The sequence below is a fragment of the Malania oleifera genome, chromosome 9, assembly GCF_029873635.1.
Source record: "Malania oleifera isolate guangnan ecotype guangnan chromosome 9, ASM2987363v1, whole genome shotgun sequence".
Classification (NCBI taxonomy): domain Eukaryota; kingdom Viridiplantae; phylum Streptophyta; class Magnoliopsida; order Santalales; family Ximeniaceae; genus Malania; species Malania oleifera.
This window is the reverse complement of record NC_080425.1, coordinates 96147526-96166068: the sequence shown is the minus strand read 5'-3', so window position 1 is coordinate 96166068 and position 18543 is coordinate 96147526. Positions and strand designations below refer to the sequence as shown.

Here is an 18543-nt window from a genome sequence, read left to right as displayed (position 1 = left end):
ACCTTAGATTTAGATTTGGATTGATTTGAACAAATTTCAATATGGGAAGGTGATCGTACCCGCATTTTTATTAAAATATATCTGAATATATTTTTAAACATTATGAAATTATAATTGTTATACAAATCGTGTGGTATGAGTTTATTTTATTTCATTTCATAATTGAGCAGATTTGAGTTTTTTGCAGTAATATATTTATTACATGTTTTATTGAGAATAATGATGAGAGTTTGTTACAAATAATATGTTTAGAAAATGATGAGATTTTGTTGGGAAAATGATGAGATTTTTACGGTGATATATTTATTACGTATTTGATTGTGAATAATGAGTAAGTTCGGGATTTTTATGTAGGATTACACATACGAGATTATGATAATGTTTTTATTGCATAAATTATATTTATATGTTTTAAGAATCCTGATTGTCTGAATGTGGTGAATGCTCGGTACTGTAGGTGGAGATGAATATTAGTGCAGTCACACTGTTGTGGAAGTGTTGGCGGTGGATAGTCAATTTGGCCTAAGTAGAGATGGAGTACCCACCTGTTTCCGGACCAAGATGTGGTAGGCAAATCGATCTTACAAACATATGATATTTGACTTAGTTTGGTTGGTTGGTCGGCCAACCGGCTAAATCCAGTATTCGAACCGCACAACTCGGTCATGGGGGTTAAACATGATAGGCAAAGACCAAAGGGAGTCTTTTATACATATTTATATATTTATGTTATCAGAGCCATTTATTAGGCCTAAGTTATGATTTAAAGGAAAGTAAGTTTAATTTTATACAATTGATTTACAATTATTCAAATGCAGTTTTAACAGTTATATTATTTTTACTCTAAAACTCATTTTAGTTACACACTGATAATAATCTAGTTCTTACTTATTGAAAGGTGTCTCACCCCAATTTTTATCAAACATTTCAGATATCTTGAGAAGTATAATTGAATTCAAAATAGCATAGCAGAAGTGTGGGTAGGATTAGAAAGAGTGGTTTGGATTAAATACCCAATTTATTATTTTTGGTTTATCTTAAAATTTCTAAAGACGTATTAAATTTGATTTTGTAAGTGTTGATATAATGAGGTTATTTAGTACTTTGATATAATGAATTTGAAGTCTTCTGCTATATAAAATTCGGGTCACTACAATAATAATGTCATTTTTTATTATTAAAATTAGCTTGTAGATGTTGACAAGAAGGTGACCAATATCTTATAAATACTTATTTGGAAAAATATTTTAATTATTCTTCTCTTATGACCATACATCAACCTCATTTTTACCTAATAAAAGCATTTTATAAGATCGAATCTTAGATTATTTTTAATGATTAATTAGGATCTCTTTACTAATTGTCGAACGCCATGGTGGCACAGAGCATGTTATGTTCGCCATATATGCTCATATATGTCACAACCCAAAAAATAAAAATAAAAAATTAGTGTACTTGTGGTGATGTTCATTTAAAGTAGTTCAATATACTCAATAAATATATAACAAATGTTAAAAATAAAAGTTCCACATGTATATATTATTCCAATTCGCAGATTGATTATAAGCTAGTTCCAAGAAACATGATCGATCCCTTTGTCGCATCAATCCTCTTATACAAACACATACAAAACCACAGTTTATTTATTTAAAATTAAAACTAGTTTATTATACTTAATTTATTGATTATTACATTAAACAGCATAAATACGGTTACACGCAGCTCGATCATGGTGTAGTGATACCTGCACGCACAATACACACAATTTGATTATTATCGATCATCAATTAGTTTATGTGGATATAACCACAGTTTATTTATTTAAAATTAAAACACGTTTATTATACTTAATTTATTGATTATTACATTAAATAACATAAATACGGTTACACGCAGCTCGATCATGGTGTAGTGATACCTGCACGCACAATACACAATTTAATTATTATCAATCATCAATTAGTTTATGTGGATATATAAATAGTGAGAATATGTTTTCAATGTATACAAATTTTAAATTTTATATTTAAATTTTTATGAATTTTAAAAATTTAAATATAAAATTGTATTAAAAATTGTACAAATGTATACAAATTCAAATCAAAAACTTAAGGACTATGCTCCCACACATAATAATTGTTGTCCAAACTTATTAATTAACTTTTCACTTTGGAACCGGATGTTAAATTAAATTTGTATGATTTTGAATAAAATAAAATATAAAATCATATTAACTTTTGTCTAAATTAAATCTTAAATTCACTCCCAAACACACACACACAGCAGATTAAAAATAAAAAATTATAAACTTCACAAATTTATAAGCGTGTGAGAGGAGAGAGAGAGATGTTACTTCCACACTTGAAGTGTCGAGGGACGGGGCGGCCGCAGCCACGAACGACTTTGATAGCATAGTTGATGTCAATCAAGGAGACGACCTTGGGGGTGATCTCCGGGCACACGCACTCGGTGTGGGAAACCCTTATGCGCAGGCAACAGAAGGTGCTGGGCGGCTTCCTCGCCACCGCCGGCATACACGCGCCAATCAGCGCATCCCTTTCCGCCTTGCACTGCCTCGCCGTCAAACCCCCCGCAGCTGCTCCTCCTGCATTCCACACCGCCGCCGCCGCCACCACCACCACCACCACCACTAACATCTCAGTAGTAGTACCGTGTGCTCTACTTCTTACGCCCTTCATTATTAATTACAATACTGGCTTATGGCTAGCTAGTTACTGCTCTTCTATTTTTACCCTACTCAATTCGCAGCTGTGTCCTCCCTATATATATGTATAGAAATTGGCCTTTCATTTCTAGAGGTCATAGAGAAAAGAAAATAGTGTTCCTTGGTGGCTGGGTCATTATTCAACTGGCGCCGGTCTCTGCTAACAAGCTAGCTCCCACTAACTCACTTTATTATTGCTCTTGAGTTGGACTTGAATTCAAATAGCACACAAGTTTAAATCGAATTATTTTATAATTTATAGAGTTGAACTTTATAATTGACTCCTTTTTATATTGAAACTTTCACACACAATCTCTCAAATATTTCATTCTCTTTTAGGATCCTTTGCTCCTCTACTTCAACTTAATTTAATGTAAAATTTAGCATCCTCTTCTTAATTTTTATCTCCCATTAATATTCTTATATCATAAATGGACAACAAGATTTATACTTTTTTGAAAAGGAAGGGAATATACGCTACACATACACACACACACACACACACACACCAAGCGTATTAAACAATTACTTGTGAATGCATTCATATTGTTAAAAAATATGTTTATTTTTATTTATTTATTGCGGCTTTTATCACAATTGTTGGATCGTCTCTAAAATCCAGCGATTGTGTGGTGTCATATATATGTTTGTAAGTCATGGAAAAATGTAGGGATTACTTGTCATTTTATGCAAGAAGAACTAAAGGGGGGTTCTCTCTAGGAAAAACTTTTTTTCAACGGGTTGAAGATAAAGGCGTGTACAGAGGATCTGGGATCGGGGAGAGACTGATCAGATCTTGTACTGCTATTGTTTCATAGTGAACTTTTCTCCAAGTGCATGCTCTGTGGACGTATGCAACCTTGTCGAACCACGTAAAATCTCTCGTCTCCATTTTTCCGTGAATGATCTTTGTGTGATTTATTTTGTTAATCGGAAGATAAAAATCACTGCAAGAAAACACATATAATATTGTCAAATTATTCCTAAGATTATACACACACACACATACAATAAATACAAAAAATTATGTTGGCGTGAGCTGTGAGAAATTAAAATTTAGGAAAGATAGCCATAGATGTAAATCCTCAATTGTTGTGATGTTTGTATTACCAAAATAGGATTGGAATTTTTCTATTTAAATGTATTCTTTCAATGTAAAAAATATGGGAGAGGAAATAAATCATTGCAGAATTAACTGCAGAGTTAACAAATTAGAGAAAATCAAAAAGGAGAAGAAGAGCACGAATTTATATGGTTCGACAATATGTCTACACCGACTGAGTTCCTATCCAATTTTCACTATTAAATGAAAAAGTGTTTTAGGGTTATAAGTAACCCTACTTAAAGTCCTAAAATACCCTTATATGGTGTGTAATTATATTGCGCTCGAACTCATACTATACCGCCCCCGCCACCTCCACTTAACTAGTTTAACCAAAAAGAGAGATCTCGTCAATTTGTAACAACCTTGGTAACAACCCGAAAATCTAAACTGACATAAATACAGAAATACTCTCTGATACCACACACATATATTGTAACAACCCGAAAATTTTTTAATAATTTGAAATAGTAAAGAAGATGGGAAAGGAAGAAAGAATAAATTCGAAAAAAGTGGTAGCAAGCATTCGTCGACGAACGAACTGGTCTCATCGATGAATGTTGTTCAAAACTCGTCGACGAGGGTATGTGTCTCGTCAACAAGGAATTACCGAGAGGGGTTCTTAGTATGACTGAAATTTGTTGATGAGATGGCTGACTCGTCGACGAACTATGTACTAGGACTCGTCAACGAATTGACGTGTCTCGTTGATGAATCCCTGTGTATAAATAGTGAATTCTTTTCATTCCAGCGCGAAAATTTTGCATGTTCCCCTTCTCTCTCTAGGAATTTCGGCTCTTCCACCTTCTCTCTTCCATTTCGGGCCGGATTTCTGCCGGTTCGACAATCTGAAGCTACTACGAGACTCCTGGGAAGATTCTCTACAATATAGGCAGAGTAGATCTTCGATTTGAGTAGTTTGGGAGACATCCCAAAACTAAGGTAAAGCTTTTTATGTAAAATTTGGCTTTAGCCTAGTTGTAGGAAATATTATATGTGAAAAAATACTGAAGTTTAGTTATGAGAGATGTGGTTTTCAGGGTGTTGAACAGGGAACCTTGCGGGTGCAGGATTGGTGATTTTAGGAAGCTTCTCAGGAATTAGGTAAGGGGAAATATTTTATAATAGCTTTTTAGTAATTATTAAAATGACTAATTTTGGGTATAAAATCCTACATATACAGGTATAATTTTTCTAAATCAAATTGATATTGAAAATGCTGTTTTAATTTTATAAGTATTAAATTGGGAAAAATTGGGTGGTTGAGACCATTTTGCTAATTAAATGATTGTGATTTATGTGGAATGAAGAAATTGTTGAGATTGTGAATGTTATCTGACTAAAATTCTTGTTTGGTTGAATACATTGATTGGATTGTGAACATTGTTTGGTTGAAAATATTGAATGGTTGAGTATACTGTGGTATTTGCATGGACTTGGCTGATTGGGCAGGTTTGTAATTGATCTGTGGTGTGATTCATGTAAATGATGATATAACATTGGCAGTGGTATGAGGAGGTCATTATATCGTACCTGGTATAACCGTCATATAACATTGGCAGTTGTATGAGGAGGTCGTTATATGGACGTTTATACTGGGAGGTAAACATTGGTAGTGGTATGAGGAGGTTATTTACCTACTTATCATGAACGGGGTGTTTATTTTGTAATCTATGTGGTTTGAACAGTTCTGTGTGGACATTTATAATGTACTTGATTAGTCCTGTGTGGACCAGTCTTGTGTGAACGTTGATGTTGTAGTTAAGCAGTCCTGTGTGGATATTGATGCTGTCTTATTTGATTTGATCCTGTGTGGACGTTAATGTTGTAGCTGAGCAGTCCTGTGGGGACATTGATGCTGTGTGATTTGATTTGATCCTGTGTGGATTGATTATGATATGGGCGTATGCGTGAAATTCTGTGATGCGATTGTGTTGGCTGTGTACGAATGTTAATAAATTAAGTATTTTGGGTAAAGTAGATTATTCCACCTGAGAGCTTGCTGAGGAAGGCGAGTACTCTAGTAATTATTTATGGATACCAGGGTAAAGGGAAGTCACTTGTATGGGCGAGTGATCTTCCCTTTCTCGATAACTTTACCTGAATACATAACCCAAAGGCTTACTGAGAAAGGTGAGTGCCCTGGTGTTAGCACTTGAGTAAAGGGAACCCACTTGTATGGGCCGGTAGATTTCCTTATTCTTGGAAACTAACATTAAAATACTAATTAGTTATGAGTATGTGATTGGATGATAAGGACGTTGATCCTGTGCGATTATGGGCATGTTATCTGGCTTCTTGTGAACTGTATGTACACCTGATATGGATATTTTAAATTGTATTTTAAACACTTTAGTCACACACTATTATAGATTATTTCCCTTACTGAGAGGTGTCTCACCCTGTCACTTGTTAAAACTTTTCAGGTTATCCAGGTGATCGAGCTTAGATAGCTTCAGGGTGGGGTAGTTTTGTGAGTTAAATATAGCAAATTGGATATGTATTTAGTTTATGTTTAATATGTATTAATTCTGGATTTATAATATGAAGGATTAGGTTGTAATTATTATGGATCAATGTATGTAGATATAGCACTCTTGTATTTTCTATAGAAGATATTTATTTTTTTTCGCTGTGTGGAGGTATCTGAGACGCGTGTTGTTCTCATAATGCACCGGGCCCCCCAAGGCGGGTCCGGGGCATTACATATATATAAATGCAACCCGCCTTAACTAGGGAATCCCGGGTGCACCTGCCATTACTGAAATTAAAACCATACAACACAAGATTTCTAAAACATTCAAACGCTTTACTAGAGTTATAACTGTTCTCAAATACATACATCTAACTACCTTTCAATTTAATACAACCCAACTAAATGACAATATAAAAACCACCGGTGACTCACTAGGTCTGTCTAACACCCCCAAAATGTATAATCCTTACCTCGTAGTACACTAGGCATGATTCCCTAAAGGTCCTGAAAATGATTTGTACAATGGGGTGAGACACTTCTTAGTAAGACGAATTATATTATTATCAGTGCGTGACTAGCATGAGTTCTCGTGTGAAAATAAACCTCCATCATTTAACTATATACGAAAATGACATTTAAACTATAGAAATCAGTATATCTGAAAATTCATAATTTCTGAATAATAAACTGACAGCTCAATATAGCCCTTTTATAATAAATTTGCCCATATATGCATAAAATACACAACCTGGACTGCTGAAGTAGCGTCGTTATGCTATCACATACTCATATGACATGCTTCCCCCTATGACGGGTCGTGCGGCCTGAAGGCTAAACTCAACTCGCAGTTGGCGGTTCTGCAACCGAGTTAAAACTAACACTGCAAGTACTGTAGCGACCTAGAGAAATTATAGTATTTAAAGAGGGAGAAAAGGAAATAAAAAGGGGCATAGCAGGTCTTCGTCAATGAACACTTCCCATTCGTCGACGACACAACATATTGGGCTCGTCGACGAGGGTGCCCTTAATTGACGAGAAAAAACCGAGAGGAGATTTTGGGTGATTCTGTATTTCGTCGACGATGAGAGGGTTCATCGACGAGTTGTCTTCATGACCTCGTCGACGAGAGCCAATGTATAAATAGGCTAAATCTTCATTTTTTGGCCGAAAATTCACGCACAACCTTCATTTTCTCTCTCCTCTTCGGTTTCCCATCCTTCTCTCTAGGATTTCGGGCCGATCTCTTATCGGATTGACGATCCGAAGCCACCACGACACTTTTGGGGAAGTTCTCTGCATATCTGTTGGAGTGGATCGTCGGTGAGTCAAGTTTGGAATTCATCACAAATTCAGGGTAAGACTTTTTACTCAATATTTGACTTGTTGATAATTATAGAAAGCGTAGTACACGTAGAAATACTGAAATTTAATTATGGGAAATGTCATTTTCTGGGTGTTGAACGGGAAATAAATATATTTATACATGCTTTATGTTTGGGAAATACTGCTGTAAAAGATGATATGTTTAAATATATATATATATGAAACCTATTTCATGTGGCATGAGTAGAACTTATAATGAAATACTGTTTTTTGAGAATATGATAAAGATATGGATATGATTTGCTGGCATACGGGCTGAGCTATGGATATGATTTGCCGCCATATAGGCCGAGCTATAGATATGATTTGCCGGCGTATGGGCCGAGCTATGGATATGATTTGGCGGCGTGCGAGCCTAGTTATGGATATGATTTTCCAGCGTACGGGCCAAGCTATGGATATGTTTTGTAAGTATACGGGCCGAGCTATGTTAAAATATGAAATGCCGACGTACGGGCCAATGATTTTCATTATATGTATACATATGCAAAATGATTTGATGATATTAATCTGGCAACTATAAGTATGAAATATTCATGTATCACAGTTTGATTATATGCTATATATTATTAGAACCTGGTTGGCTTGGTCTAGGCTAGCACTCGCACAGTACCGTTGCTATGTGTTCGTGATCATCACGATATTATGTTAACACTGCTGTACGAAGTAGCGTAAGGACGGGTAGTCGATGTGGTTTTAAGAAATGTGAGCATCCCTAGTGTACGAACCAGGTTTGGTAGACCCATCGGACTTACAAACTGTACTTTTGACTTGACAGTGGTTGGCCAACTATTGTCAGGTCCCGCCTTCGGGCCGCACAACCCAGTCATGTGGGGGTAATACATGACAACAACCAGCTAACCTCTAGGATTGTTTTCGTATTATTACTATATGAGATAAATTATGTTTATGAAAATGCAGTATGTTTTGTCATGCTATGATGATATATGTTTTCCCAGATATGATATAACAGTTTGCTAAATATGCTTAAATATGGTTTACGTATAACATGGAAAATGCATGTTACCACACACTAGTATTAGTTTATTTTCCTTGCTGAGTGGTGTCTCGCCCCTAATTTTATGATCATTTCAAGAGCCGCTAATAGGAGAGCGGATAAAGCTCCGTTGAGGCAGTTATTGCTATTCTGCTCTTTTTAAAAAAGGTAAGTACTGTTGATATGATCAGATGGAATTTTTGAGAAGTGGCCCTAGGACATCGTTTGGGTTGTGTATTAAGTATATATAAATACAATGGATGTAGTAACTTTAATATTGTGATGAGTGATGATGAGTATATGATATTTTATGATTTTATGTTTCCTACTGCTTAGGCTTCTGTATTATGTTTCTGGTATGTCCCTGATACCCACGGGTTCAGGTTGTTTGTGACCTACTGGATTTGATATATTGATATTGTGTTTTATTATTTTAAAAGGAAAAAAAATATGTGGAAATTAAGCAAGTCGTTACAAGTACAATTGTACCTACCTACAGGGCCGACTCTGCCTTTAGGCAGTTGAGGTGCCCGCCTAGGGCCCCAAAAATTTTGGAGCCCCCAAATTTTTTTAATTAAATAATGTTAACATTATTTATTATGCTATATTCCCATAATTAACTTCCCAACTAACAAATAAATAAAATTATATTTTAAAATATAAAATAAATATAATTTAATTCTTTTTTATTTTCAAGTCTTATTGACTTCCAACTAACAACTTTATTATATTTCTAATTATCTATTACTCTCATCTCTCTTTCTTAGTCTCTCTAAAAATTTTTTTTCATCTCTCACACTCTCTCACTCTTATCTCTTGGTCTCTCCATGATTTTTGCTCTGACTCTTGTGTTCATCATCTTCGGACCTCCAATTCTCTATAATTTTCATCAACTCTAATTTTAATTTCAATGTTTGTGTATTATTTTTCTATTATTTTCACTCTGATTTTTTTTTTTATTATTTTTTCTTAGATTTTGGAAGCTTTGAGGTTAGAGCGTTGTATCCAGTAAGAATCCGATATCTCTAAAGTCTCGCTCGCCGATCGATTTGCAATAATAATAATAATCAGGTTATATTGTTTCAATCTATTATTTTTATAGATTTATTAAATTTATTTTTATTTGTTTACATAATTTGTCAATTTATAGTTAGTGTTAATTTTGAAATTTAATTATGTTAATGAGAAAATATGAATCCAGATATAAAAAACGAAGAAAGAAAAAAAAATAGAAGAATTAGTGTCATCTCAAATCATTCACCTAGGGCCCCATATTGTGAAGAGTCGGCCCTGCCTACCCATGGTCACCCGGTATACCATGGATGGGACCCCTCAGCAAAAACCTCAAAGTAGTACTGCATCCCAAGTATCCAGTCGACTTATCACACTTCCATGTCCGTGTGATTGCACTCACTACCCATATATAGCTACGGTAATACGGTACCTTGCTCACAATATCACATATCGCAAATCCATAGGGTTCTAGAATCATATATGACAATTTACACAATAAAAACTGTATTATAACTCATTTAATATAAAACTTGATATTCTGTAAAACTCGTTCCCCAGTAGTTATATCAAAACTTGTCCTCCGGCCGTTATATCAAAATTTGGCCCGAGCCGTTATATCAAAACTCGACCCCCGGCCGTTATATCAAGACTCGGCCCGCGACCATTATATCACATACAGTATAAAAATCAGTTAAAACATTCTGCTCACATATGTCATTTAAAACTGTTCTCATGCCACACAATTTTCATTTGTTAACCATAAATAAAATAACCTGACTGGGAAAGACATAAATTGCTGAAAACAGGGTCTAAACATCTCTAGAGTTTTATTTAACTTAAACGACTTATTTTATAGAAAATAGGAGATGATCAAACCACCCACTTTAATTTCCCCAAAAACATATACTGCATTTAATCAGTCCATATTTCACAAAATAACTGACATAATATAATCCCCTTACCTGTTTACTAAAAAGGTTCCTACGACGCTCCTAAAGGCCACCCTACGGCGATATGGAGCTCAAAATCCTGAAACCACATTTCCTCCAGTTTAATCAACTCAAATCCTAGATTAGCAACCATTAAACATTCTCAGGCTCATACACCCCATTTAACTAATTACATGCTGAACAGATAGCTTATTTTTACCCTTACCTCAATTTTGAAGTGTTGCTTGGAAAGACTTCATTCAAAAATCCACTCTGCTAGACTTGTAGAGAATTCCTTTAAATCCTCGTGGCGGTTTTCTATCGTCGAATCAGGCGATGAACGACAAGAAATCAGAGAGAGAGAGAGAGAGAGAGAGAGAGAGATTTATGTTTCTTAATGAAGAAGAAATTTTAAAACCTATTTATAACTACCAGGCACAATTTGTTGATGAAATGGAGCCTTCGTCGACAAATTGCAGAAGGACATTCGTCGACGAAAGAGGGGTTCATCGACGAACCTTAAGTTTGATATTTTCCTATTGTTTGGGATCTCTTCGTCAACAACGCCTGAATTTCGTTGATGAAACACAGAAGGGAATTCGTCGATGAAAAGAGGGGATTCGTCAACGAGTCTTGCTGTTTACCCTTTTTAAATTTTCTTTTCTTCTTTTCTTATTTATTTCCTTATTTTTCGGGTTCGAGGTTCTACAACCTTCAAGTGTATATCAAATCTTAGACAAGTAAATTGGGAAAATCTCAACCACTTATCTTTTATGTTGCCAAATATTATTTACCAATGTTATGACGTTTTATTATAGGATATTACAATTACTTAAAAAATTGAATCCTTTTTTTCTAAAAGGTGAGACGATATAATGGTGCAACACTTTAAAGATTTTGCAAATAACGAAAATTTTTCAATATAAATTCAAAACTCATAAATTTTCTTAACACTTATTGGTCAAATTAATTATTTTTTAAACTTAAAAACTATATATATATATATATATATATATATATATAAAAGTACTTGTTTATATCAAGTTGGAACATAAAACTAGAATCTTTGATTTGACTTTGTATAAATTTAACAAATGACGTAATGCAAAATTAGTTAATTATTTTTTTAAAAATCTACACAAGCATAAGTCCAAATTCCAAAACATATGCTCTCTAACACTTCCTATATATAAATATTACTGCATCATTAGTAGCATATATTTTTAAATATATATAAAAATAACAATTACAATATGATTTAAAAAAAAAAAAACAAGCTAAAAGTAAGTATAAAATGAAGAATTCTTCCTATAAAATAAAAGAAAATATTTTTCTTGCTACTAATTATAATTGAAGAGGGTCATCAATCTCATGGACTTGACCAATCCCGAGGCTAGACTTTTTCAACTCACCCCCACTCACCAGTCATGCTACTTTTTTACTTTAGTCAATAAATTAAAGGCCTTGGCAAAATCACTACAATATTAATAAGAATACATACTATATCATATATCATTATAATAATATAGTATATCATATTTTACACATTATACAATATTTATCTAATATATATTATGATACTTCAAAATATTATTATTATTATTATTTCGTAAATGGACAACAAGATCTATACTTTTTCTAAGAATGAAGGGAATATATGCTACACACACAATAATATGCCTATATCGACCGAATTCCTATCCAATTTTCACTATTGAATGAAAAACTGCTTTAGGACTATATATAATCCTATATAAAAGTTTCAAAATATCCTTATTTGGTATATAATTATATTGTGCTCGGACTCATACTGTACCGCCCCTACCACCTTCATTTAACTAGTTTAACCAGATCTCATCAATTTGTAACAACTTTTAAGTGTATAACAAATCTTAGACAAGTAAATTAGGAAAATCCCAACCACTTATCTTTTATGTTGTCAAATATTATTTACCAATGTTATGACATTATAATTACTTAGAAATTAATTTTTTTTTTTCAAAAATGTGAGACGATATAATGGAGCAACACTTTAAAGATTTTGCAAATGACTAAAACTTTTCAATATAAATTCAAAGCTCATAAAGTTTTTCAATACTTGTCCGTCAAATTAATTATTTAAGTACAGGCCTATATTCAATATGGAGCAAAAAATTAGAATCTTTGATTTGAATTTATATAAATTTAACAAAATGACCTAATGCAAAATTAGTTAATTTTTTTTTTAAAAAAATCTACACTAAAATAATTTCAAATTCCAAAATATATGCTCTCTAACACTCCCTATATATGCATAGATATTATTGTATCATTAGTAGTATACTTTTTAAATATATATAAAAATAAAAATTACAATATGATTTAAAAAAACAAAAAAACAAGCTAAAACTAAGTATAAAATAAAGAATTCTTCCAATAAAAATCAAAAAATAAAAAAATATTTTTCTTACAACTAATAATTATTATGCACTAGAGAGTATCTCGTGTAGAAGGGGCGTGGAAACTGGGAAGCAGCCAGACTTGACCAATTCCGAGGCTAGACTTTTTCAACCCATTCCCACTCACCAGAGTTCCCACTTTTTTACATATTCCCACTCACCAGAGTTCCCACTTTTTCACTCTAGTCAAGAAATTCTTGGCAAAATCATATACTATAATATTATATGCAAACACACAATAATTAGTTCATTTTTTGAAAAGATCCGATATAATAAAGGTTGACTTTAAATTCTGAATAATCCCGAGTTTCAAAAGTTAAGTCTTTTGAGTCCTAAATTTTAACGTTGAGTCTTAGTACCGTTTACTTTCGGTTGGATCCCTTAATTTTAAAAATAATTATGAACTGAGCCCTGTATTTTTCAAAAAAAAAATGAGTCCATTTAATTTTAAGTTTTCAACTGAACTTACTTTAGTTGAGGCCCCTTAATTTCAAAATCAATTCCCTTTATTAGGGTAGGTATTGTGGTTTAAGTCTTGAAATTCCAAAAAAAATTGAGTCTTTTTAATTTTAGTCTTAAAACTGAGTTATTCTAATCTTTTAGTTGAGTTCCCTAATTTAATCTTTTTATTCTAAAAATTGAGTTTTCAATTCTTTAATTTGAGTCTGTGAATTTTTAAATTGAATTTTTCAAATGTTTGAATTGAATTTTTAGATCTTAAATTAAGTCTTTCAATTTTTTTTTTTTTAAAAGCCAGGTATTTTGTCTTAAGGTCAAATTTTATTACTAGTTTTTTTTTTTCATTTTTAGGCAAGGTGGGTCAACTCTGGTTTGAGTTTCTAGTCAAAATTTGAAAGCATACATGAAGTCACATTTTATTATAAGGGGGAGCACATGCCCAGGTGCAGCACAAACACATATAGTAAAAAAATACAAGAAAGGGAATTTTGTAAAGAGTGAACCAATTTGGCGCCAAATGAGCTACCAAACTCCCTATCTCGCACAGTGCACTGGGACATAGAGAAAATAGAGAGGGAAAAAGGCTCTACAAAAATTGAGAGCCTTAGAGAGAAATTTGGGAGAGTGGGAGAAATTAAAAAAACAGAGCTTTAGAGAGAGTACTCTACAGAAATAAAGAGAAAAAAGCAAGGAGAGGAAGCTCGGCCAAATTGAGAGCTAGAGCAATCAAAAAGAGAGTAGAGAGCATTAGAGAAGCCCTGCAAAAATTGAAGGGAACTGCAGAGCAAATGGGGAAAACTCCATAGAACAATTAAAGGAAGAGAAAGTTCTGTAGAATTCAAAACACAAAGCAGCATTCGGAAACAAAGGCGGAGTAGCATTCAGAAACAAAAGCAGAACACATTCAGAAACAAAAGCAGAACACATTCAGAATACCCAGACACCCAGACAGGCATGGAAGGAGGAAGAATATCGGAGGAGAGGAAGAATTGAGGTAAAATGAAATGACTCTCTTCTTTTGAATTACATGATTAAAACCTATTACACTGTGCGTGCTAATATAGGTACCCATACCGAGGGCGTAGGTTCACATTTGAGCCGAACCACTGAGATAGAACCCAATTCCCCAAACTTGAACCTGAAATTGGGTCTGAATCCTTTAAATCGGAAGCAACCTCCCCCCGAGCCCAAGTTAGAAGCAAAGCCCGAATTTCTAACTCGAACTCAAACTCAGGTTTGATCTACCGTGCAAGACTAAAACCAAACCCGAGCCTCAATCTGAACCAGGACCCCGAACCCGAACTCGAACTCGAACTCAGGTTTAGACCACTGAGCCTAAACCCAACCCAGACAAAACCCCCACTTGTTTTTTTTTTAAAGCCCAACTCCCCTTTTTAGAAACCAGCCCAAAATAATTTTAAAATAAAGCCTAATGCCCTTTAAAAAAAAAAAACACCTGAAACCCATGTGTCTTTAAAAAGCCCAACTTTTTAAAATCAACCCAAAGCCCGAAGCCCATTTTAAAAGCTCCGACTCAAGCCTGTTTTAAAAACATTAACCCCAGACCCATTTTAAAATAAACCCAAAGCCCGTTATAAAAAAATTTTAACCCGAGACCCATTTTAAAACAGACTCGAACCCAGCCTTCTGTTTTTAAAACCCACTAAGCCCAAACCAAGTCTTAAAACGAAGCCCATTTGAAAAAAAAAACCCCAAGCCCATTTTCAAAAATCGAGAGCCCATCAAACTCTAGCCTAGGGCATTGAGCCCTTTGAGCCCCCTTAGCCTATTCGGGCCTAATCGAGTCACACGACCCTACGAGTTGACTCGTGTGAGTCAACCTTGTTACCACTCACCAGGTTTGAACAAGTCAAGCTCGTCCCTGAACCCTAGCTTCTGAACATGTAACCCCAAACCACCTATGCACACACAAAGATTTGAACAACCCAGCGTTCAACCCAGCGACAATGGTGAAACACACAAACAAGCATACATAGAATAAAAAAAAAGTAAAAAGGGGAATAACACTTATCCAGTTGCAATCTTCAAAAATCAAATGGACCATCCCTCCTGAGGTTTTGCATCCAACTTCATCACCTTGAACACCCTCGGGTGTTTAATCACAAAAAAACTGTCGTATCAATGTGAATCGAGGGAATCATACACCGAATAAACAAAAAGTAAAAAGGGGAATAAGACTTATCTAGTTGCAACCTTCAAAAACCAAATGGACCATCCCTCCTGAGCTCTTGCACCCAACTTCATCACCTTGAACACCCTCGGGTGTTCAATCAGAAACAAACTGTGGTATTAGTGTGAGCCGAGGGAAAGAGAGAGAGGAAGAGAGAGAAGCAGTGAGAGAGATTGAGAGGGAGAGCTAGGGTTTTCAGTGGCTTTAGGGTTGAAAAGAGAGAGAATGGAGTGCTCTCGAGAGAGAGGGAAGGTAGAGTTTCAGACCACTCGAGGGCTTCTGAGAGTGGTTTGAGAGAGAGGAGAGTGAGAAGGCATCTGAGAGTGGTTCGTTCAAAGGGAAAGATGAGTGAGAGAAGAGAGGGAGTTGTAGGGGGCTAAGGTTTCAGATGGGTAAGTTGCAGAGAGAAGGAAGAAGATCTCAGTAACCCTAGGGTTTTTTAGAAAGCTCTAGGAAAGACAGGGAAAAGCGAAGAGGGAAGAGAGAAGAGAGAGGGTAGAGAGCACTCGAGAGAGAGGGAGAAGGTAGAAATGAGAGAAAGGAAAAAAAAAATTCTTAAATATCTCATACCTTGGGACCATAGGATTCCAGCACGTGGCACATTTTTTCCAGTTCGATTAGAAGGCTACGCAGCCGTTCGATTTGAACCTCCTATCTACGCTCCGGATGAAGCCATATCAGCAATCTGAGGACGCCTTGATACCCATTGCACGATCTGTGTTTTTTTTTTTTTTAGACGCCTTGGATCTAGCCATGTCAGCAATCCGGGTGCGCCTCACCACAGTCGTCGGATCCATCGGATCCATACACCACAACAACGACTGTGATCACACTATGTCAGAAGTCCCATTGATGTTTGTTCCCCCACCTAATCATCGACACCTGACATCTTCACTTCCACATATGCCCAGCCTCATGTGGCTTTCTAAGAACCGTCTAATCGCCCCCTCATGACAACAAATACAATGAGGCCACGTGTTCTATTCGGGTCACATTTGACCCACCGCTCAACTACCGGCGCGTGGCCTTAGTAGCTGGCCCGAACCAATTCCCCATGAACCTTTGACCGGTTTCCCCTGATCCGTTGACCTCTGAACCGATTTCAAACCAGTTGGCTTATTTCCCTATTTATTTTGTATTATATTACTTATTTAGGTCATAAAAATTTTGGAAAAATCCAAAAAAAAATTCATAAAAATTCTAACAAATATTTTTGACTCTATTTTCATTATTTTCCTTAAATTAGTTTTTGTGCCATATTATTTAATTGTTTTGAAATTTGGGGAAAATATAGAAAATTCACAAATAAAATTCAGAATATTGGAGGGAAATTAATAAAAAATATATTTTTTAGGTTAAGAAATTTGATTTGCAAGACTCTTCATCCCAAATTAGTTCAAAACCTCCCAAGATTCCTAAAAAATATTTTTCCTTAGAAAATCCTAAAAGCTTTTCAAAAATTATGGGAGTGTATTTTCGTAACATATTTTATTGATTTCTTCCCTATGATTTCAAAAAAGGGGTACAGACATTTTGAGTCTTACGTGCCCTAGTTTTGAGGGAAATATTTACATTGTATACTATGTAAATACTTGTGTCGTTTATTCATTTGCATGTGCATTTTGTAAATTGTTTAAAATGAGTAAAATAAAAAGGCTATTAAATTTAATTTGGGGATAGTTGTCAATAAATTAAGTACCGTTCGTATAACATGCATGTAGGGGATGCTAATACCTTCCCATCACGTATCTGAACTCCTGATCACTGTTTTGGTAATGCAGACCGATTCTACCATTAATTGGGTAGTCATCAAGTGTTCTATCCACGCTCCAAAAGGTTAGTGACGATTCCACCATCATCCATTTTTCCACAAAAATATCAAAACCACAATTTTTATTTCGCCCACCCCGGGGCACTCTCGCTCCATGGGGACGTCGCGACATTATACATTCTATTGTACTACAATATTAATAATAATACACTTTATATCATATATCATTATAATAATATAATATATCATATTTTACACATTATATATTATTATTATTATTATTATTATTATTATTATTATTATTATTATTATTATTTCGCGAATTCTTGGCACACGACCTAATCTATTGTAGTCGGTGGGCTTATAGAAGAGTGTGTACCATATTTTTATTTTTATTTTATAAAATTAATTAATCTTTATTATTGTTTATTTTTTAAATGTAGATATTTCTTGTATATTTTCAAGGTATTATAAATTGTTACAAATTTGTAAGACAGAGATTTGTAAATAATAGCTAATTTTTATTTAATATGTAGTATTATGGGAATGTTTTAGTCGTGGAATAGTACATATTCATTTTTTAACTTGATATTTTGGTTTTCTTTCTATTTGGCTTCTTAAAATTTGAACTCACTGTCCATTGACTCTAAGACAATCATAATAAAAGTTAAGATGACTTGAAAAATTGTGCTCCACTTTCATTCAATAGAAATTAGTTGGGCATCATCATTCAATAGAAATTGTGCTCCACTTTCTTATGGGTTCATACCCTAGTTAAGGCTGAAATTATGGGAGCAGATATTTAGGTGTTCTCCATTTCCTAGGGATTTCTCTCCACTAAATTAGGAGAGATTTTTGGGCATGTTTTTTGGCAAATTTTGAGTGATTGTTCGACTGATTGTTCCCTCTTCCGTGTACAAATATGTGTGTGTGTTGTGAATGTAAATTATATCAGTGAATAATAGCTAATTTTTATTTAATATGTAGTGTAGGTAGAGAGAGCAGTGAGAATTTGAGAGAGTTTTGAGTGAGAATTGTGTCTCCTCCTCCTCCCCATC

The 18543-nt window shown here is 34.4% G+C and overlaps 1 protein-coding gene across 2 annotated transcripts; it reads right to left on the bottom strand.

Annotated features, from left to right (window-relative positions):
* Positions 1-1511: 1511 nt before the first annotated feature.
* LOC131165063 (uncharacterized) lies at positions 1512-2930 on the bottom strand. Of its 2 annotated transcripts, XM_058122719.1 has the most exons (3): positions 2354-2930; positions 1867-1918; positions 1512-1744 (listed from the first exon to the last, which is right to left on the bottom strand). In XM_058122719.1, exons 1-2 carry the CDS (start codon positions 2697-2699, stop codon positions 1902-1904), a joined length of 363 nt encoding a protein of 120 aa, XP_057978702.1. In that variant the 5' UTR covers positions 2700-2930; the 3' UTR covers positions 1512-1744; positions 1867-1901. The 2 variants fall into 2 exon arrangements, with proteins under 2 accessions (XP_057978702.1, XP_057978704.1); XM_058122721.1 differs by lacking the exon at positions 1867-1918 and having other exon boundaries at positions 2354-2864.
* Positions 2931-18543: the final 15613 nt, after the last annotated feature.